Below are 22,102 nucleotides of genomic sequence, written 5' to 3'. Positions count from 1 at the left end.
GCACATGTAACCCTGTACCTTGATTGTGAATGCACTCACCTTATCCATAGCTTGTTATATTATTCATTATTTTTTTTTATGAAAATACTTCGTATCCACTAATGACAATTTAAATGAAGATATTTCGTATACTTAATTGTTTAAGGGGTTAAAGTTCAATTTCACCCGGATCAACGAATTTTATAAATGTGTTTCATAAAAACTAAAATGTAAAAATAATATCTAATGTGTGACAATTTGGATGAAAGTATTTAATATGTTTTAAGAGTTTAAGAGATGATAGTCTAAATCTACTTTGTCCAACGTAATTTAAACATGTGTTTTTTCAAAATTAAAATGTAAAATAATATTTAATATATGACGATTTTAATAAAAATATTTAATACTCTTAAAAAAAATTAATATACTTTACTTAAGTTTATCAAAGTGAAATTTTACTTGGACCAATATTTTATACATGTGTTTTATAAGAATTAAAATGTAATAATATAATATTTAATGTGACAATTTTAATAAAAATATTAGTACACTTAACTTAAGTTTAAGGGATTAAAGCGTAGGCCTAGTGAGTTTAGCTCAGTTGGCAGAGACAATGCATAATATATGCAAGGTCCGAGGTTTGAAACCCAGCCACCACAAAAAAAAAAAAAAGGATCAAAGCGCAATTCTTCTCAGACAAACATATTTTATACATGTGTCACTAAAAAAGAAAATGTAAAGATAATATTTAACATACGACAATTTAAGTGACAACATAATCTATATAATAAACTATAACATTACCTCGTAATCATTGAATGTTTCAATCAAAGCACATAAGGTGGCATCCCAAATCACAGGAAGTAACACAAATCTGGTTCATGCTCAGTCCAGTCTGCACTTGAAAACACCGATACATAGGATTCTATACAGAACTTTAACAAACAAACAAAAGGGATTATATTGTGCTTAAATTAAATGTACACATTGACCAACAGGAAAATCGGACAGGCAACATTGTATAACCCTTAATCATTGTAACTCAGCATATAAATAGTGGTTTGCTCAAACTCTACTCCGCCAAAGTGTTATAGTACTGCTAGATCCTCTGTTTGACCGCATTATGTACTATATAGCGTATTGCAGAACTATAGCTATATGTTCAAATTGTGCTACACCATAACGACACTATAGTCACCATATGATAACACTGATATGAAATCAAACTATTTTCATATAAGCTATAAGCCGTTTTCATAAGTTATCCTGAAGAGCTTGAGGAAATAAGCATAAAAACAGCTTATGGACGTGACACAAGCTGTTTTCATAAACCCTCCCAAACAGTTTCACAAGTTGTATGTAGATAAATTCAAATAAGTCAATTCAAACAACCCTAATTCAAGCTAACCTAACTGAGCATAATTTACCATGGCCATGAGAATTAAAACATTGCATCCATTTTACTTAAAATACCAATGTCAATACTAAGTGAAGAATACATTTTAAAATAAAAAATGGTATTATACTAATGTAAGTTGCCACAAACCGGGCCTCAACTGAGAACTTAACCTTTTCTTCTACCACCAAATTTTTCAGTGTAAAACATTACAGAATACAAGAAAGTTTTCTAAAAAAAAATATATTTTGATAAGTTTTTTGGTTCCAAGTTAATACATATGAGCTAAACATAATGTACTAAATGAAGTTCTAATAAACACGATTACCATCGATCCATAACCACATCATTGCCAAATTCTCCATCTTCAAGTTGCCCACCTTCTCTATGAGAATCACGATGGTCTCTCCTGTGTCTCTTGTGCCGACCTTCATCGGATTCATGACCAGAACCATGCTGCTCCATTTATCCCAGAACAAGAAATCAGCACATTCAATCAGTGAAACAATAAATGACAGCAGAAAAAACATACAATAGTGAACAACGGTTAAAAACAGACAAGTAATGAATCTGCCTACCCGTCTGGATTTCTTGCGGTCGCTGCTGTGACCGTGAGATTTCTTGGTTCTCTCTTTATCAGTTTCGAGAGAAACATGGTCCGGACTTTGATGCTGCTTCCTTTTGTTTTCTTTAGAGATGTGGACCTCATTTAAGTCCACACTGTCACTGTCTGTTCTATCCCTCTTATGTGTCTCCTCTTTCCATCTTTCACGCCCTCCCTCTTTTTCCCTTCTCTGCTTCGATTTCCTTCTTTCTCTTTCCTCCCTATCTTTCTCCTTCTTTGCCTATACGAAATTATATTTCATAACTTGTTAGCTACCAAATGAAAACGTTTTTTCACCAAAGATAATGCAACCACTGCAAGTGAGTCCAATAATGAATAGTAAAAATCAGAAGGATATTCTGTTGTTTTAGAAGTAAGCTTGCCTATGTGGATTAGAACAGTAATGTAAAAGACAGACGTTAATACTTTCCCAAAGCAACAGAGTATATATCTGGAATCATCTCACATATTCTGGTAGGTTACCAACAGTTGAAAATTTGAAAAATATTTTGCAGATATTCATATTAGTTAAGAAAGTTCACAGGTATCATTTCCTGATCATTGTAAATTTGCATGGTATAGTAAGAAGTATGAATAGAAAATTCCCGATGCCTTAAAAGTAAAAGGTATTCAGCAAAAAACAAACACAGCTATATGCTTTCACATGTGATTGATGATACATTTATTAAGATGTCCAGATCGAGCATATGTATAAATTGGTGATAATACAGACAGAATCAATAAAGAAAATAATTTTTGTAGTCATTGGAATTAGAAAGCAATTGACAAGATGACTAATTGTCCGCAATGAATTGCACTCCTTTTCTTCCTTCTTTCCCCTTTTAATTGTCTGAGGGATTTGAACTTCATATGAAGACAGTTTTAATTTTGTGTGTAAAAGATAATGAATGAGAAACATAAATCTCAATTCTCAATTATGGATGAAATGATCAGAATTCATACCCTTTCCTCTTTCCGTTTCCGCTCATTCTCCTTTGCCTCTTCTTTCAGTTGTGCAACATAAACCTCAAACATTTGCTTGCTGAGGCTCACATCTCCAACAGATCTAGAAAAGCATATACAGTCAGTAAAAATTAAAATCAGGAACAAGAATATTATTAAATTAGGATGATATTAGAAATATTATGATTTCACTTATACATTAAATATATAATGACCTCAAAAATATTTAAAAGAGGAAAGGAATATATTTATATTTCATGCTTAAAGTTTTCGTAATTCAGACCTGAACTCTTGGCTATCTTCAAGAAGTTGCCTAAAGTCCTCCCACTTTGAAGACTCGGTAATGTCCTGCAACAATTACGCAAAAGATAAAAATATTTATTTCCCAATCATTAACAACGTGACAACACTTAGTAGTCAATGACCGCAATACCACACCTTGGTAGAATATAGTAAATGGAAGAAAGCATCTGCGAGACGTTTACGCTTCTTAGCTTCCTTCTCCTCCTTCTCCCTAGCTCGTTCCAGTACCTCGTCAAACACTAACTGCAGGATAGCACAGAATCAGACCAGACACAGAGAAAGGATATTTACCAAATAAAGAATAATTAGAACTAGACTTGAGAAAACTTTCTTAAGAGATGGGATATCTTTTAAACACCTTACCATAATGAATCAAGTTTGAAGAAAATTTAGGACAGTCACTCACCATGGTAAACTACTCATATTCATAAGTCGAAAGTTTGATATGAAAAGTGTAACTTCAGACTGTTTCCAGTCAGTCGTCATAAAAAAACGCTTCCAAAGGTTTTCCTATTAACTGCTATACTGAGAGAGAACACTCGCTCGAACTAATCTTGACCAACAGAATGAAGTTTCATGCCAAGTGAAATTAAGAACTTCAGCATTTTATAACGTCAACCAACATTTCATCGGATGGGCAAAGAATGCCTGCAAGTATGACCTAGATATCTGCTCTCAATAGAAAACTCAAGTATAAAACAAATCAAGCTCGAATTTTGGAAGAAGATAGGCTATTATCTAGAGATCTACTATGTCTAACAGGAGTACATGTGCTAAATTGACTTAATCCACAATAGTAGTCAGAGTTTTCTACTTACCTATTATGCCAAGGAGTTATGAAGACATGGGTAGATTTGATGGTTTGAGGTTTTATGGGTGATGGCCTACTTGGCTGGCTGTACTGTTATTCAATGGTACTTTCAGATCAATTAATCCCAGAGAGAGAGAACTTGGCTGCAGCTGTAGTTTGTTAGGAAAAAAAGTGCATTTAACAGGTTCAACTGGTAGGAATGAACAGTGGATAGGCGAGAGGAGCTGGCCCGTGCTCCCCCCGGATTGTTGAGGCGGTTCAGGCATGAGTTTTGTAAGTGATTTAAGCTCCTTACAAATCCAATTTGATTTACAAATGAGAATTTCATGCAGCGGATTCATGAATAAGGGAAAGATGAGGTGAAGGCTGGTTACAAAATAATTAGTTCAGGAGACCTTTATTATTCATTAGAGACAATCGGTGCAGGATCAAAATCAAGTATTCACCCCAGTGAACTAGGTCTGCATACAAGAAGCTAATAGAGAGAGAATGATATAATACAACCAAAATAATGGAGAATCTTATGATGGTGGTAATGGTTATTGAGAAGATTGAGAAAAGATTGAAAGTGGCAAAGGAGGTGGAGATACGGTCCAAACCAAACCATCCAGACAACATGTTGTGGGTATTACATGGAGATGGTCTCTTTCTAAGGACTGCATCCATGCAGGGGAGGTGCATAAGTTCTTGAAGGAAGTATTGAGCTTTGATCTCTTGGGCCAATAACTGCAAGAAAGGGTTCATGAAAGGTGTGGTGTGAGTGGTGGCCCGATGAAAGGACATTGATGGCTACAGAGCCAGTGTTCGTGGGGCAAGGAGGTATATGTGCTGTATTTCTTTGGAGAACTAATGAACCCAGCTCAATTTACTAAACATGAAGAAAAGGTGGAACTTAAGCTGGCAGAGCTGAGATTGTCTTAGCTTCACCCCGGCAGCCTACATACAAAACCTTGTATCTTAAGATAAATACAGTTGGTAAAAATTTCATAATTTTGGGATAGCTGATGTAATCTCAGTTTGATTAAAAAATCAGACCAAGTGCTATCACAGAAACACCCTGACAGCCTTCACGTGAAAAATTGCATATTGATCTGTAGAACCTAATTTAAAGTGAAACTAGAATCACTAGAGAGGTGACATTTGTTCCTCCACTTGATCAAAATTTCAGATATTTTGAATCCTTGAAACAATCTCAGCCTCTATCCGAAGTTTTCATAAATATAGTTATAATCCTGATTTGGAAGGCAGTCTTTGTAAGAGTTATTAAAATTGGTTCACTTAGATGTATGAGAATTACCACAAGGGGGCTAAAAATAAATCAGATCGGACAAAATAAAATGATTGATATGATAAATATTAAAACCAAAACTTGTCAAGAGTAATAAATGAATGATTAGGTGACCAGCTTACTTACTTATCAAAGAGACTTACGAAATTATTCATGCTTATAAAATTGAGTTTGTGATAATGATTTTAAAAAAATTATTTCACGGTTTATACTTTAAAACTTGTTTTTGGATTCATGGGTATAAATATAAGTAAAAGGATAAACCACAAGTTCAAGCATAACTGTGATGAAAAGCTTGAGACACCATTCAATGTACAACACAAATTTGCAATTGGTACCGAAATGTAAAAAAACATATACCCATGGATGTGTGTCTTTGTCACTTGTGTACCTACCTTTAGGTTGGAATCAGATATGGGTGGAGAGCTAATGTGTTCTGATAAAGCTGATTTGAAGTCTTCAAAAGTCCAGGTTGATGACAACGTGATCTGAGAAGTATGATCATCGTATATGTCAAAAGGATTTTTAAGCAGAAACCACAGAATAAATCTTTCATACCTTCGCCGACTTCACTGCATCTTTTATTTGACTCTTTTCTTCTTGATACTGTAACATTAAAAAAGAAGGAAGATTAGGTTTTTATAAGAACAGTTTTTTTCAACTCCAAATGAGTCGAGGACAGGATGCATAAATGTAGAAGTCATTCAGCTCATACGAGTCGAGGAACAATGCTATCTCAACATAGTAAGAAATGTATAATGAAAATTATCATTTTCCCTCAAATTAACTTTTTTTGCCGACCAATATTTTAAATTCATTTAGGATGGTAAAAATTCTTGTGGGTGTGCTTCTAACTAAAATCATTTGATGCCTCATGTTTTAACAGAAGAGAAATTAAAATTAAAAGTAGGCTTAATTGCACTTTTCCCCCCTATCTTTTATTAATTGTGCGATTTTGCACCCCCTCTTTTTTTTTGAGCGATTTTGCACCCTATCTTTTGCCAACTGTGTTTTGTTCAAAATCATCATTAAAAGAGGGGAAAAAGGGCAAAAGATAGGGTGCAAAATCGCTCAAAAAATATAAATGAGGGTGCAAAATCGCACAATTAGCAAAAAGATAAGGGACAAAAGTGCAATTGAACACAAAGATGAGGTGCAAAATCAGAAAGGGGGCAAAAAGATGGGGTGCAAAATCGCTCAAAAAAAAAGAGGGGGTGCAAAATCGCACAATTGGCAAAAGATAGGGGGGAAAAGTGCAATTAAGCCTTAAAAGTATCTCAAATGATGATTATTTATCTTGCCTTTATAGTAAATTCAAATTTAAGTTACTCCCAAGAGCATCTTGAAAGGAAAAAATATATTTTGAGAAATAATCGTGAGGAAAGAATGAAAGGTACTCTGATGGTTCAAAACCAACCATAAAGACAATTGAGCATACTCACTTGTTTCTCCAGCTCTTCAACAACGTCTTCAAACAATTCTTTTGGGGTTGAACCTGAGGTGTTTGATGCCACTGCTAAATAGGCGGGTAAGTCTTTTACCTACAGGACCACCAAAAAAAACATCATCATCACTGTAAAATAGTCCATCCAAGCTCCCAAGACAACAAATCACAAAATTAAAACAAGGTAACAATTTAATGAAAGAAAGCAGAAACAGAAAGAATATAGAAAAGGTAAACAGAAAGATGAATAACCATAGTGATTGACAGTTAACCTGTGAATGATAATCACGCCAGTGAGTTTTTGCAGTAAGAATGCCTGAAGTGGAATGTTCATCCATCAATTTGCGGAATTCATCACGGTTTTTACGTTCCGTCTTTCTCAATTCTTCCTGTTTTGATTGAGAACAAAGATGAGATTATTTAATAAAATAAAGGAAGGAAGTAGAGTCCTACAACCACTTGTATAGCATAAACATAACAGCACCTTCTGTATCTTTTTCTGCTCTTCCTCTTCCTTCTCTAAATCACGCAAATAATCCTGGAAGGTAAAATATAAATTAGATTTGTAGGAAAATATCACTAATTTAGGGAGAATACAACATAAGATGTTGTTATAATTAGTTTCCATTGTTTCCTTATTTGTGATGTTTCCAATAAATATTGTAAACCTTGAATGTATATATGTTTGTGTTCATGTGTCTCTGTGTATGTGTATATAATTTGACAGTGTTGAGCGTTCCATAATTTATTTGCCCGTCTCAAGATAAGACGAAAATTTCAATATTACAGAAGTTGAATCATGATAATAGTTTGCTTTAATTGTGAAGTAAAAAAAAAAACAAAGAAAGTTACTTGGAATATTTCCAAGCGATCAATTTTCTCAAGCTGAGAGCATCTTTCATCAGCCTCTAAGCGGTCTTGAACTTTTCGATACTGCGTATTAGCCTATGGAGAAGATGATGAATGCATCAATAGAAATGTCAACATCACACAAGACATTTAGAAACATAATGAATACAAAAACAGTAGTTACCTTTATAAAGTCACAAGATTCCAAAAATTTCCTGTATTCAACTGTATTACGCTTCCGTTCCTCTAGTACTTTCGCCCGTTCCTAATGAAAATTCCACAGATTGATATTCACTAAAAGCATTTTAAAAGATTTGCAATTTTAATGCATTGAACACAACCTAAAAAAAACTCCCTCGCTGTCCCTTGTTCTACTCTTAACAACAAAAAAAAAGATTCCCTTGTTCTATCTACTAATAATAACATACTTCACCTCCCTTCAAAAGAAATAGCACACTTCACATTTAGATCCTAACCAGATAATTTAGCTAAAGCTTAAAATTAAGTAATGCCAAATCCAGCAATTTATATTTTAATAAAATTTAGCATGGGTTTGAAACCACCGTAACTAAATCTTGCTTATCCAGAAAACATCGTATTTAAATCCTAACCAAGACAAGGGTGACAGATGGAGGAAATTTTAGTTGTACGCATGCAAATGCTGGAGACCAGTATTATACTACAAATGGAGCTAACACACACATGTAGACTGAAGTTTCTGCCCAGAAGCAAGGCAAACATGGCAGGTAATGACAAATATGTGCGCGTATAAAGGATAGAAAGTAGTGAAATAACCGGAAATATGTATATAGGCTCTAAAAATGATTGAACAATTAGATAGTAGAATGCACCTTGTTTAAAAGTTCCTCCAAAAAGCTCTCAATCATATCCTTGCGATCTCTTTCTCGCTCGACAGCCTTGAAACGGTCATCATTTTCAAAAATAGCTATTGCTTTGCTGAGTTGATTTCCAAAAAAATAAAAATAAATCTATTGCAAGATCCCATGTATATTTATTGAAAGATTAGGCCACTCTAAGTGTAGAAAAAAATAAATCCAAATATCATGAAGTAAAAAAGAAACCTGTATCTAATGGATGAAGTCAACTCCGTGGACTCCTGGAAAATAATTGTATGTATTAGCAATAAAATGCACAATCAAAGAAGTGACATGTAATATGTTATAAAGATATGAGAAAGCAGATAAACCTACTTCCAACATTTTTCTAAAATCCTCCCGTGCTTTTTTGTGTTTCATACGCTTTTCCTCTGCTTCCTGTTTTTTCCTTTGACTTAAGTACTGAAAATAAAAACAGCAGCATTATCATCTCATAAACATACGTTAATGTTGCAGCACATTGGCCAAAATAGATTAGAGATAGCAATTTTGTAAGATTGCCAATTTACAATTAAAAGTGATGTATCAATTTTGTAGGATTGGAAAACAAAGTATATAACCAAGAATATAGATCCCAGCAACCAATCCTTTCCTTAGTCTCTTAAACATAATGTATTACTATATTCTGATAATAATAGCAATTAATTAAGATAGTAATTTAACATAATTACCTGTTTGAAAAAGTTTGGACAAATGAAAAACTAGACTTATCAAAAGAGATGGTGGGGATTATGGATATAAGTATAACAAATGAACAACAATTTTAGGATATAATCAAGCCTAAATAAAGGCTGAGAACAAAGGAAGAATAAGAAGTCCCAAGAAAAGATGAAAATAGATTCTGACAAGTACAGGAAATTTAACCCCGGTCTGAACTTAATTAGCCAAATTTTATGCTACCAGAAGGAGATTTTAATTGTTTTTTAAAAAGTTCATAACAAGTCAAATATTCAAAAAACATTAAAAAAAATATATTCCGTATGAAGTGAATTTATCTTCATAAAATCTTCCATCTTTAATATCTATATATTTGATCAATAAATATGAAAGAAGATTGATACTGAATGAGATAATGACAGATGATATATTTGAGCTAAAGTGAAGTGCAGGCAAGCGGAAAAAATAAACAAGTGCCAAGAGTAACAGGAGTAAGAGACCTCTCCATGGTTATATAAGAATTACCTCATTGAAAGCTTGCTTCCTTTCTCCGAGAGATTTTAAGGCACCATACCTTTTGTCATTAATTATTAATCGCATAGCCTGAACGTCAATGCCAAGCAAACCAAACAAACAGGAGAAACGTTCAAAAAGTAATAACTTATATAAATAAGTCAAGTAAAATATATCAATGAATTTAGATCACTATACCCGTTCCCAATTCCAGTCAGATCCAACATTTACAGACTCCAAGAGTGCTTTGAATGCATCTTTAGCTTCCTGAAAAGAAATATAGCATATGCTCAATGCCTAGGAACAGAGAGAGAGAGAGAGAGAGAGAGAGAGAGAGAGAGAGTTGACATAAAGATATTCCATTCTCATACCATCTTATTCGCATAAACAAAGGATTCTGGCTCAACTGACTTTGTTTCTGAGGCCACATCATTAACGTTCTCCCCTATTGAATCAATTTTTCCATCCTGCATAAATAAAGATTTAATCAGCTTGCTAACCGCCAGAAAAAAATTATCTAAGAGACATTAAGATTACAATAAGAGAAGCATACTTCTTTATCTTCTCCTAGAACTCCATCAGCAGAACCTACAGTATCTTGAGCTGAAACGTTACTGACGTCATTCCTACAACATTTTACAAGAAATAAATAAAATGAAGAACCAGCAGACAAAAATGAAATCATAGAATGAACATGAAACTAGCAGCATAGGGAATACATTGGTGTTGCAGCAGTATTAATATCAGAAACAAAAGCTTTATCACTTCCCAAACTGGAATCTGATGGAGTGATAATATTTACGGGCACCTCGGGTTCATCCACTTCTGTTCCAGTTATAGTGATGGCAGTAGGAGAATCGCGTGATCCAGAAGTTATCTCAGATTGCAAATTACTTGGGGACGTAGTAACAACTGGTGCAACTGAAATAGGACTTGTTTGTTCGCCTTGAGCAGGTACAGATGAATTATCTGCACTAGGCATTGCTTCAGTCACAGAATTTGCAGAGGGTTGAGTACAGGGAGTCAGTAATGGCTCAGGAAGTGTTCCGTTGACCATTGCCTTTCCAACTTGCTCACGGGCAAACTTGAAGCAAAACACAAATACAGGAAAGAAACATGAGTACAAAAACATGTGGAACAAAATAACCCAGAATATTTAAAAAAAATAAAATAAATTGTTTTCAATGAAGGAAACCTTGAGTTCCTCGGGAATTAACCACTTTGATTCCTTAGTGATCTTGTTGTAGTAATACCTACAGAATTTTCAGAAAAGGGAAAGGAAAAATCAGTAACAAGCATTAAAAACAGAAGAAAAGGGCAAATTAACAGAGCCAAGACGCACTTTCTTCCATCAGGACTTGTATACTCCTTCCAGTTTGTTGATGCGTCTACCCTCTAACAAAAGGAAAAGAATGGAATAAGTGGATAGCTTATTACAAGGAGAGTTCCTTCTAAAGAAATAATTTGATAGGAAACAGCAAATCCAGGAAATAATTGGGCAAGGTAAACGAAAAATTACTAACAAGCCAGCTGACATTAAGAACTTAGAAAACCAACCTAATTCTCCTTATATATTTATTATCATTCCTAAGCAAAGATATTAAGTTCATTGGCATATATGAATTTGTACTGCCTACTATTACTCTAGTCCCCAATCATTCAGAGTTCAGACCACGAGTAAATCATAATTTAACAAATATTTGCACATAATGGTCATCTGAAGATGCAAAAAATTTAGAGGCCGCATATTATAGTAATGCCAATTATATTCAGCTTCCACATTTTATATTTTTATTTCTCTTCCAAATCAAACCGTAACAGATACATTACATTCATACCAAGAGTCCATAAATGAATGCACCTGCAAATTTTCTTTGTACCATCACTCACAGTCACCTTTCTAAGATCCTAAAATCAGACAGCAGTAAACCGCGTATAGAAGAAATAAAAAGGAGTGCAGAGTAAACCGCGTAAAGAAGAAATAGAAAGCAATACAGCTTATTGCCTTATTGCTTCCATAGCAGAAAACCCAAGTTCCAAGGCATGGGCAATACATAAGAAAATCAAGGGTCTAGCTAACTTGTGCCCTAAGGGCACAAGATAAGAAACTAAATGTAGAAATTTAATCTTGCAAATTGTGCATTCATAACCTTAAAAGCTTAAAAACTTGTCTTTTCAATGCAATATTTATTTTTTAATTCTATTTTAAGATCCTTATCTTGCCCTTAGGGGCTAGGGCACAAGTTAGCATTTCCCAAAAATCAATGCCGATATTTTTAAGTAATCATTATTCTACAAACAGGAAGATTGGTAACATTCTTTTGGATCAATACATAAATAACAATATTTGAAACCATTAGTATGAAATAAATACAAAAAATTGTCTAAACATTTAGAAGCATCGGGCATGCGCAATGCACACACATTTTATTAACAATTTAAACAATGATGCAATGATAGAATTTAAAAACATTAAAATAAAAGTGGAAAAGGCATAAAAAACAGCCACCAACTTTGAGGTGCTTGGAGTGATACAAATAAACAACCACCATATGCTCAAAATGTTAGGCAAAATGGACATACTAGAATCTGTCTCTTAGAATACATTGAATTAGCTTTGTGCAGAGAACTATAATGTCATCAGAAATCGCCTTAAAATTGATTGATACTTATCTTTGTTCTTTGATCATTAAAAATTTATTGAATAAGAGAGATCTATCATTACAGTTCTTTTCTTATTTAAACATACAGTGTATATTATCAACATAATTTTTGCATTGTCCATCAATGCCAATGAAGCAAATAGAAGACGGTAATTATCTACAGTAGAAATCACACCAAAGAAAAATAAAAGTATGTGCACACACATGAAATGGAACCAGAGAAAGAGCACTTTACTTTCAGAAGCAAACTTAAACATGTATATGTTATGTAACTGTTCAGCACACAATGAAGGAATAAGAATTTTTATTCTGTATTAAACAATGGATACTAAAAATAATCTTAGGACAAAATCAACTGTTCTCTGTCATTCTTTCTGATTTGAAGGGAATAATTTTCATTCTATATTTTAAATGAGAAGTGCTAACAATACACTCTCTAATTGGTTGAAATTCAATTGGATCCCACGAAATCATGTAGGCCCCACATAAATTTAGTGGGACCTATTTAAAATCAAACCAATTAGAGAGAGAGTGTTGAGAAGAATGTGTGTTGCTAGCATAATTCATTTTAAATTTTAGAAGAATGTAAGAAAAATATTCTACAGCATCATCCAAGAAAAACAAAGCTGATATCGGACAGTCCAACCGACAATTGTCACAAAACTGACCTTACAATAAGACGTAAAAGTCAAGATTGATGGTTGCCTGCCTGAGAGAAAACCCATTCAATGAAGAGTGAGCTAATGTACCGGATTATTTTCACCACACATGGACAAATAGAAAGCAAATAACAATTAAACTTGAATATTTTTGACACAGCTAATATTGTACCAAGTGACCAAAAGAGACATGTAAACTTCTCAACTTTCACCAGAAACCCAAACAGTATAAGATCCTAGGGCATGACCAACAAATCAAACAGCAACATGAAAATGAAATTAACGTATGACTCACCTCAATAGGTGTCATCAATTCAAAAGGTTTCTCCCAGCTAGATAATTTAGTCCTCTTATTGTAGTAAAATCTGTAAAATAAAGAGAAAGTTTATAAACTAAGACTTGTAGACAGATTGTACTAGAAAAGTTTTGAGCATTACTCTAAGAGAATATAAAATTGACCAAAGTCATCAAATGTACATCAAGAATATTTAGAAATTGAAGGCAACATAGGCCCAAGGGATAAGTCTATATACCAAATAATAATGGTAATTTCTCTTCTATAGATGGTTTGTTGAAATAATTTTTTATGAAAACCAAAAGTTAAGATGGATAGAGATGTAAACAAATTGCAATCGGTAGCAAGAGTGATGACAGAATAAGAATACATTCATTAAACAGGAACTAATCTCTTTATTTGTAGTTATGATACCATTTTAATCAAGAATGATAACATCAGGGTAAGCTAACTACTGCCTACACCTAAACTTTGCTTGGAGCCCATGTGATAGGTAAAAAAAGGACAAGGGGCGTAATGAAGACAGGCACAAAATTCTATAAAAGAGAATCTCAAACCCGATGATATGTGCTAAGGGGATAGCATATTAGAACACTGGTTGTAATCCTCACCTATTCCCACTCTCACAACCCCATATCTATTTTCAATCATGGTCGGTAACCTAAGATCACTACTGAACATTTGAATCGTTTACCTTCTTCCAGTAGCAGAAGTGTGCTCGATCCAATCTGAGGAGCTACCCTTGGCAAGGTGTGGCTGGATGATTGTAGCCTGAAATAAATAAATTGAGACTGCATAAAATTCCAGCTGAGTTAAAACATAGAATCCGTGTGAAGTCAAAAATAAGTAAGACTCGTACCGAAGGCATGACAGTTGTAACTGTGGGTTGCTCGCCGTTGCTCTGAGGAGCTGTACCAGGAGTAATACTTTGGGATGATGAACCAGTGGGAGGTTGGATTTGGGGAACGGGTTGGTATTGGCCGGTAGAATTAAAATTATTTTGTGGCGCTTGACCGTAAGAGGATGATGCAAACTGCATAAAATCAAACCTTGAATCAACACTTGTGTGATAAGGTATTAAAGTAAATTATCCACTATAAATACAAGCCAAAAATTTACCATAAACGATGACGAAATTGACATTCCCGGGCCACCTAAACCCGGTGTGTATCCATTCGGAGCTTGAGAATCAGGTTGTGGCATCATTGATTCAGACGAAGTTTGCATATTCGGCCTCGGAACCGGCATTGGAATCATCTGGGATGGGAGTGGTAATTGCTGACCAACTCTCGGCTGAAACTGTTGAATTGGTTGAGAAAATTGCGGCTGTTGATTTTGAGGCGGCATTCCAACGTTAAACTGTTGGTGGTAATGTTGAGCTGGCATTGGAACAAATTGTTGTTGCTGCGGCGGCGGCGGTGCAGGAACAACGGGGCGAAACTGCAGAAACAAATGGATTTATTCATATATACAATAATTTGACCTAGAGCTGACTCCATACCATAACAGTCAGTAAAAATAAAATAAAAGCATTACTTGGACAGGCATGAGTTGACCGAAATTGCGCTGAGGATCCATTGAACCGGGGATCGGAGGCCGAATTGGCTATTACAACAAATAGAAAAATATAATTTAAAATAATAACATTTAAAATAAAATCATCAAAATTTTGTAGTTGTAGGTTATCTATTGTACCTGTAAACCTGGATATTGTGGATTATTATTGGACATCTAAGCAAATAAGCCTCAAATTCGAAACACTAGTAATGATATTGCAATCTATAAGAGTGAACAGAAATATATTGATATATCTTAGTATCCATGAATACAATTATAATGAAATAAGAATGATGAATTGGCAGGGAAAATAATGAAATAGTGACATTGAATTGAAGTAAGTAATGAAATTCAATCTGACGGTGGACTTATCTAAAGATAAATAATAATAATAATAATAATAATAATAATAATAAAGAAGAATGAATGTGGGAGAAAATGAAAATACCAATGGAAACGAAAGAAGGTTTATGAATGGAGTTTAATTCCTCACGCGGGGTTTTATTTTGTTGAAACTGAAAGTGATCGAGCGAGATTGAGAGAAACCAAAGGAAGACAGGAGTACTTGATGATGATTCACAGCTTGGTTAACTAAATGTATGTCCCTCTAGTTCTCAATCAAAAAGTACGTTTTCTTTCTACTTTTTTTTGGGCTTCTTTTGTTTTTTAGGTTTTCACGCAAGGGGAAATAATTTGGTGACAATTGCTATCCACACCGTTTTGTCTAATCTATTTGGGGTGTATTAAAATGTCTTTTTGATGTAGGTTGATGTTTGAACCTCGTACCTTGCAAATATTATGCATTGTCTCTATCAATTGATTTTTTTTTATATTTTTTACCAACTGAGTTAGGTTCACAAGAACGTGTATTAAAATGTCTAGTTTAATATTTCCTTCGGTCTTTATATATAGGAAACAATCGACTTTTTAGGTTCATTGGATAATTTATGTATGTGGTCTTTATTCTAGATCGGATACAATAATTATTTAATGAATCTAAAAAGTCAAGCTTTTCTTATAAATAGGACCGGATGGAGTACTACGAGATTAAAAAATATAATTAATTTTGTGTGAGAAAAAGATATTACGAATTGTTTTATAAAATTGTCCTTAATAAATAATATAAAAAAGATAAATGAAAGAATTAAAACAAGAAAAAGTAGTAAATAATTAAGTATATAGTAGAAAAAGTGACATCAATGCTTTTATTGGTATTGCAAAACAATATATAATTTTCGAAAAATTAATAAAGGTAAACATGAAAGAAAAACATATACGCTATAAGCTTAAACCCCATTTGAAATAGAGTGTGGAAAATAAACTATAAACTAAACGATAAAAATACAGTTATCAAACAAGACTGTTTTTTCATAAGAGCTTAACTATCTACAATAAGTTATAAACTAACTTTTTGATCAAGCCTTAACTCGAACTTAGGGAACACGCTCCTCCGTTAATATCCTTTGTTTCCATTGCTAAGAGATTACGTAGTAACTTGAAAATTTCGACAGAATTTTGCGAACGAAGCAAAATCAACAAAACCATGAAGCTTAGACTTAGATCATTAGAATCGAAAGAAACCCTAAAAATTGAAGTTCCTGATTCATGTTCCTCTCAACAACTCAAATTCACAATTTCTCAAACCATTCCTTCATCTTCTTCCTCTTCTATTCATCTCTCCCTCAACCGAAAGGACGAAATCAACGTCGCCTCCCCGAGCGATTCACTCCACTCAATCGGCATCGCCTCCGGCGACCTCATCTTCTACACTTTCAACCCTAACGCTTTCTCCCACAACGAAACCCTCCCTCATAAACCCAACAACCAACCCATCATTCAAAACTCGCCGGAAATCACCCCAATTGACGAAAAGTCTCCGACTTTGAACACCCCAGAAGTGAATGACACAGAGATGGTTGATGGGTCTGATGAGGCGGCGACGGCGATGACGATGGCTGTAAAGAATAATCCAGAACCTGATTTCGTGAAGAGGGTTATTAAGGAAGCGCTTGGTGATGATGTTAGTGATTTGAAGCTGTTGGTGTTTGCGGTTCATGCTGTTATTCTTGAATCTGGGTTTGTTCGTGTGGACGAGGTTTCGGGTATGGCGATTAGTTGCTCTAATCTTGTTGATGATATGTCTTCTTCTTCTTCTTCTTCTTCTTCTTCTTCTTCATCTTCATCAATGATATCTTTGAGGTATACTCTTCCTGAGATTCTTACCAATGGTTCATCTCATGCTGTGATATTGAAAATTCAGACTTTAGGGAATTTTGTGAATGTCTATGGTTCATTGTGTGATGATGCTGGGTCAAGGGTGCATAGGGTTTATTTAGATAAATCTAGATTTGCTAAGCCTTTAGAATTGATGCTGGAAAATTCTGAATTTAATGGTAATTTTAACGATGTTGGAGATAAAGTTTTTGAATTGTGGAAGATAGTGAAAGATGGGCTTGCATTGCCACTATTAATTGATCTTTGTGATAAAGCTGGATTAGAACTTCCACCGTGTTTTATGCGTCTTCCGATGGAGCTTAAGCTGCTGATATTTGAGTATCTTCCCGGTGATGATTTGGCCAAAGTTTGTTGCACGTGTTCTGAATTGCAGTACCTTGCCTCGAATGATGACTTGTGGAAGAAGAAGTTCGAGGAGGAGTTTGGACAAAGGGTGAATGGTATGAAGTTTTTTAAGAACTTGTTTGCTCAGTATCGGGCAACAAAGAAGAAATTAGAGCAACCAATTCTTTTCCAAAATCCTCGTCGGTCTGGTATAATGAGGTTCTTTCAAAGGAGAAGATTTCCTAATCGTTTTGGAATGCCTCCAATTTGGGGTGGAGAGTATGATCTGCAGCCAAATTTCGGTGTAAATCTCCCTGCATATGCACGAAGGCGTACTTTCATTCCCCCGTGTCATCTAGGAGAATTTCAATGAATAATCCTATGAATTTTGAGTTGCTGGTACTAAATCGTTTTTAATTAATCTTTGGGTTGAAAAGACCTTGCTAGAGGGAATATATGATAAATAACTGGCTGTGAATGATGTGAAGAGTTTTATAAAATGTTATTAGGTCCTTTTGGTTATACATTTTGAATAGAATACAAGTATTTATGGCGTTAGTAGGACATGGTTGTTTTCCAATGTCTTTGTTCCCCCTCCTCTCTCTGTATGTCTGTTAATGTTTAGGTAAAACCAATATCTGTTCAGCATAAGCATGTAGATGATAATGTTTCAGAATAATTTTTTACCAATTATGCTAATGGAACCGCATATTTTTGCTGTTTAGATATTTCATTGTTACTGAAGTTAGCCACACCTTTGATGTGGCACGCACTAAATTTTTTTTAGGATTTGTTTTTGCTGTTTACAAACTGTTATATCAAACATAAATAACCAAAGGAAACTAATAGCCTTGAGCAGGGTCAACATGAGAGGCTATGTGAATCAAATCATATTCCCCCAGACTTAAAACCTGTTTGTTTATAATACCTTGGAACAACATTGAACTCGCGTTAGCAGTAAAACAACATTTCGTTGCTTCATATTTTTCACAGCAGAATCACATTGTTTCAAAAAATGCAATTGTGCTGCAGTTCCAAATGAGCACTTAGCGTCTCTGTTGCGGCTTCTAGGATTTAGAATGTGTACTCTGTTTCATTTTGTTTTATAATGTGGTGTATACTTGGTGAATGACGGATATGGTTTTAGTGTTGCTCTCTGCATAATGCAAAATTGTGTTGTAAACTTGGCATAACCAGTGTTGTTGTGACAATTTCTGCTCGGTGCTATGCTTTTTTTTGTTCAAAAAAGAAAAACATGCCCATTGCCCTAATATGCATCTGACATGTCACGACCGAACACAAGTTTAGGTTGGTACACAATTTCCTTTCCCTTATTTTTATTTTGTATCCCCTCTTTGTCATTTTCATGCTTTACGGTAGTCGTAGATTAAATTCGTGTTCAGCATCGATGAGTTTGGGTAAATTAGAGTGTGGTGCCGTGATTTAACAAAGGTTACTCTTCGTTACCTCTGTTTGGTTACGTGTTTGTGCACCCCCAAACTCACGTTTAGACCCTTAAACGTGATTCTTCCCATTTCCTGGCATGTTTGGTTACCTCTTCAACAATTGATTTTGTCTTCTAGAATCAATTCTACAAGAAGCCATAAATCCTAGCTTCCATGTCCACCCCCAAATCTATTAACAGTTTGTTGTTAGTTTGCATTTACATAATTCCTTTCATTCCTTCATTGCCCTTGTTAACAACCATCAAAGGCTCCTACCACTTTCAAAACTTCAGAGGGAAAGTGAGTATGGAGGCCATTGATTCTGTCTTGAATCCACTCCGAGAATCCGCTAAAGACAGCGTTATGCTAGTTATGTGTTGCCACAAACCTGATCCGAAAGAATTCTCCAAGCTGCGATTTGTATTGTGATTGGTATAGTTGACATGATATCATGTATATATCGTGTATTTTATACCGAGCTTGTATATTGATTCTCTCAGTCTTCGGATCAAGATTTGTTGCTGTAAATAAACACCACAGTTTCACAGTTTGCTACTGTAGCCATTGGATGCATATTTTTTAACTTTATCAAACCATCCAATGGTTGAGATTATTTTTGTGTTGTTTTAACTTTATCACTGATTTTTTTGTGAGAAGACATGATGCAGGTTTAAAGCCACTCACTCACATGCACCCATTCTCCCTTTGATAGCTTTAACTTTCACGTCGATATACTTTTAACAAAAGCGTTTTCAGAATTTCTTGTACAAGTCCCGTAGAAATATTTAAAAACAGGAAACATAAAAAAACAAGATATCACAGGGATTTGAATGGTAGTTAACTACCGTTTTTATATATGGTTGGGTCCCTAACGGTTCATAACTAACTACTGTTTACATGCGTACATTAGCTAACTATCGTTTACATGTGAACTGTAGTTAACTATTGTTAACTATTGTAGGAGGTATTTTCAAAAGTTTGAGGAACTTGTGAGAGCCACTGTCTCTGTGCCTAAAGAGCAATATTTGATTCAACTAGCATCCACTTAATCTAAGCTTCCTTGAAGTTCCCAATCTTTCTGTCATGAACCACCTTCCTATGACAAAACCTTTCACAAGCATATCATACTAGAAGCAACCCTCCATACTCAACATTGCATACTATCTTCAACGGCCTAAACTTCAAAACCAAATCATGTCTCAAGTCCACTCTCACATAAAGCATATCAAACTGAAATTCGGCAGGCTAGCTTTCATATTTTCATATGTTTTATACGATGTTTCAACATCAGATACGAACGGAATGTCGAGTAAGATGTTTTAACATTGAACTAACAGAAAATAGACAGATCAAGGAAAATATAACAGAAGTTGAATTTTTAGCGTGTGAGTTAAAGTTGTTCTATGTGATGTTTCAATTTCAGATACACAGAAAGCAGATGTTCCGTTTAATGTTCCAACATCGTGTTAGTAGTAAACATAAACAAAACAGCAAAATAAAAGACAAGAAAGTAAAAGGCACAGTAAGTTTGTTAACCCAATTCGGCACAACTCACCTACATCTGGGAGCTACAAAGTCAAGAAGGAAATCCACTAGTGTAGTCCTTATTCTATAGCTCTTAGCAAACTCCTCGTTTACACTAAAGACATAGGACCTACCCGTCTAGATTTCAACCTAGTAACTCCTAAATCTGAGATCTCATCTCACTATCCTACAACCAATCACAGCCACTGTGATTATCAGGTTCAAAACAAACAAACGGTGAAGTTACCTTCAAACAAACTACCTAACACCGTGCTTCACAGCTTTGGTGTAGTACACAATCTACCTAGCTCCTTGCTTCATAGCTTCGGAGTAGTGAACACGAGTTTACAACTCAATAAACAGTCATAGACTTGCATCACAAACGATACAAGAGAAGAACACACATGGAAGACGACTCAAAACCCTAAAAATGACTCAACTCAATACTCTTGAATTGGTGAAATAAACTAGGGTATAAGTCTTTCTTATATAGTCATTCAAAGCATGGGCTTTTTCGTTATAGGCTAAACATATATTTGTATCAAATATTCTCTTCAGAAATATATTGAAACAAATATTCTTCAGAAAATATATTTTCCAAAATCTCTTTGAAAATATATTTTACAAATAAAAATATCCATTGAAAAAATATTTTTCTTATGGAAACACATATATTTGAATCAAATATTCTTTTCTGAAATATATTGAAACAAATATTCTTTAGAAAATATATTTTCCAAAATCTCTTTTGAAAATATATTTTACAAAGGAGAAAACTTAGGTACAATTCCTTAGGTGTTTTTCGTATGGTTCTTAACTAAAAATACATATTTTTTTGGATATAACAAACTTTGAGAAAATTATGGATTCGAGGAAATCATGGTGAATTTAGTTAAGAACCATACGAAAAGCACCTAAGAAATTGTACCTAAGTTTTCTCCTTTTACAAATATGGTAACTCCTAAAAAGTAGGAACACTTTTAGGAACCGCCAAACACACTGCCAAAGAATCCTAAAATATTGTTCATGTTTTAGAAACAAATCTTCTAGCTGATTCTGGATAAAACGCGTTGTTTGGTGAACATGAAATAAGGCGTGGTTTCCTTAATAAGATAAAGATTGCGTAAATCAAGCCACATAAATACTCAAATACCCAACAATCTTCCCTTTTGGATTTATTTGTTGTTAAAACAAACCGAGGCCATATGCACAAGGTAGAGAGATACCACACATACATTTCTTCAATCCACAACCATGAAGAAAAGTAACACAACTTTAAAATGAACATGTTGAAACATCATCCAGCACATCATCCAAAACATGTTGGAACATAGTATCCAACATCACAAATATGGATATTTGTTTTAACAATAACACAGCCAATATAAATACCCAACACAAACTCAACTCTTGATTAGCCATCTTTACCAAGGCCAACATTTATGTGCAGAAAAGAACGATCTTATATCTTAATCATATGACATTGACAGACAACATTGCCAAAGAGAAGTAGTATTTGTGTATTATACAACTCAATACAGATACTTCAAATATTTTACTTTAAAAATTAAACTTAAAATATGTATCCGCATTTCAACTCTATTGAAGTCACATTCAAATGGGTAGAAACTAAAAACTATGCTTCCAATCGATCATGTATGGCTCATAATTGGCAAAATCATTGAATTCTTGAAATC

General features: G+C 34.3%; 2 protein-coding genes across 5 annotated transcripts; one reads left to right on the top strand and one right to left on the bottom strand.

Annotated features, from left to right (window-relative positions):
- Positions 1–668: 668 nt before the first annotated feature.
- LOC25485314 (pre-mRNA-processing protein 40A) lies at positions 669–15,489 on the bottom strand. 3 transcript variants are annotated; one of them, XM_024770885.2, is made up of 30 exons: positions 15,326–15,489; positions 15,016–15,099; positions 14,857–14,925; positions 14,440–14,760; positions 14,180–14,353; positions 14,015–14,091; positions 13,321–13,390; positions 11,046–11,098; positions 10,899–10,956; positions 10,423–10,787; positions 10,257–10,329; positions 10,075–10,170; positions 9,902–9,970; positions 9,716–9,793; positions 8,849–8,935; positions 8,720–8,754; positions 8,489–8,594; positions 7,822–7,902; positions 7,641–7,733; positions 7,273–7,326; positions 7,061–7,177; positions 6,787–6,885; positions 5,903–5,950; positions 5,740–5,832; positions 3,381–3,488; positions 3,226–3,290; positions 2,943–3,045; positions 1,954–2,220; positions 1,704–1,831; positions 669–874 (listed from the first exon to the last, which is right to left on the bottom strand). In XM_024770885.2, coding segments are annotated over exons 2-30 (3,024 nt in total). In that variant the 5' UTR covers positions 15,052–15,099; positions 15,326–15,489; the 3' UTR covers positions 669–873. The 3 variants fall into 3 exon arrangements, with proteins under 3 accessions (XP_024626653.1, XP_013469962.1, XP_024626658.1); XM_013614508.3 differs by lacking the exon at positions 669–874 and having other exon boundaries at positions 1,417–1,831; XM_024770890.2 differs by lacking the exons at positions 669–874; positions 14,015–14,091; positions 14,180–14,353; ... (2 more) ...; positions 15,016–15,099; positions 15,326–15,489 and adding an exon at positions 13,035–13,106 and having other exon boundaries at positions 1,417–1,831.
- A 758-nt stretch (positions 15,490–16,247) lies between these two features.
- Positions 16,248–18,162, top strand: LOC25485313 (F-box protein SKIP22). Of its 2 annotated transcripts, XM_039829985.1 has the most exons (2): positions 16,248–17,024; positions 17,055–18,162. In XM_039829985.1, the coding sequence occupies exons 1-2, from the start codon at positions 16,421–16,423 to the stop codon at positions 17,807–17,809; spliced, it is 1,359 nt and encodes a 452-aa protein (XP_039685919.1). In that variant the 5' UTR covers positions 16,248–16,420; the 3' UTR covers positions 17,810–18,162. The 2 variants fall into 2 exon arrangements, with proteins under 2 accessions (XP_039685919.1, XP_013469961.1); XM_013614507.3 differs by having other exon boundaries at positions 16,248–18,162.
- The last annotated feature ends 3,940 nt before the right edge of the window (positions 18,163–22,102 follow it).

This window comes from Medicago truncatula, chromosome 1 (assembly GCF_003473485.1).
Source record: "Medicago truncatula cultivar Jemalong A17 chromosome 1, MtrunA17r5.0-ANR, whole genome shotgun sequence".
Taxonomy (NCBI): Eukaryota; Viridiplantae; Streptophyta; class Magnoliopsida; order Fabales; family Fabaceae; genus Medicago; species Medicago truncatula.
Note: the sequence above shows the minus strand (reverse complement) of the source record. Positions and strands in the feature narration are given on the sequence as shown.

Excerpts from the sequence above, each read along its gene's own strand:
- LOC25485314 (XM_013614508.3), bottom strand. The coding sequence starts at position 15,051 with ATGTCCAATAATAATCCACAATATCCAGGTTTACAG. Across the intron at positions 13,391-14,014 it reads ACTTCTGCTACTGGAAGAAG|ATTTTACTACAATAAGAGGA; the intron begins GTAAACGATTCA and ends TTTATTTTACAG. Across the intron at positions 3,489-5,739 it reads TATCTGATTCCAACCTAAAG|TTAGTGTTTGACGAGGTACT; the intron begins GTAGGTACACAA and ends GCTATCCTGCAG.
- LOC25485313 (XM_013614507.3), top strand. The coding sequence starts at position 16,421 with ATGAAGCTTAGACTTAGATCATTAGAATCGAAAGAAACCCTAAAAATT.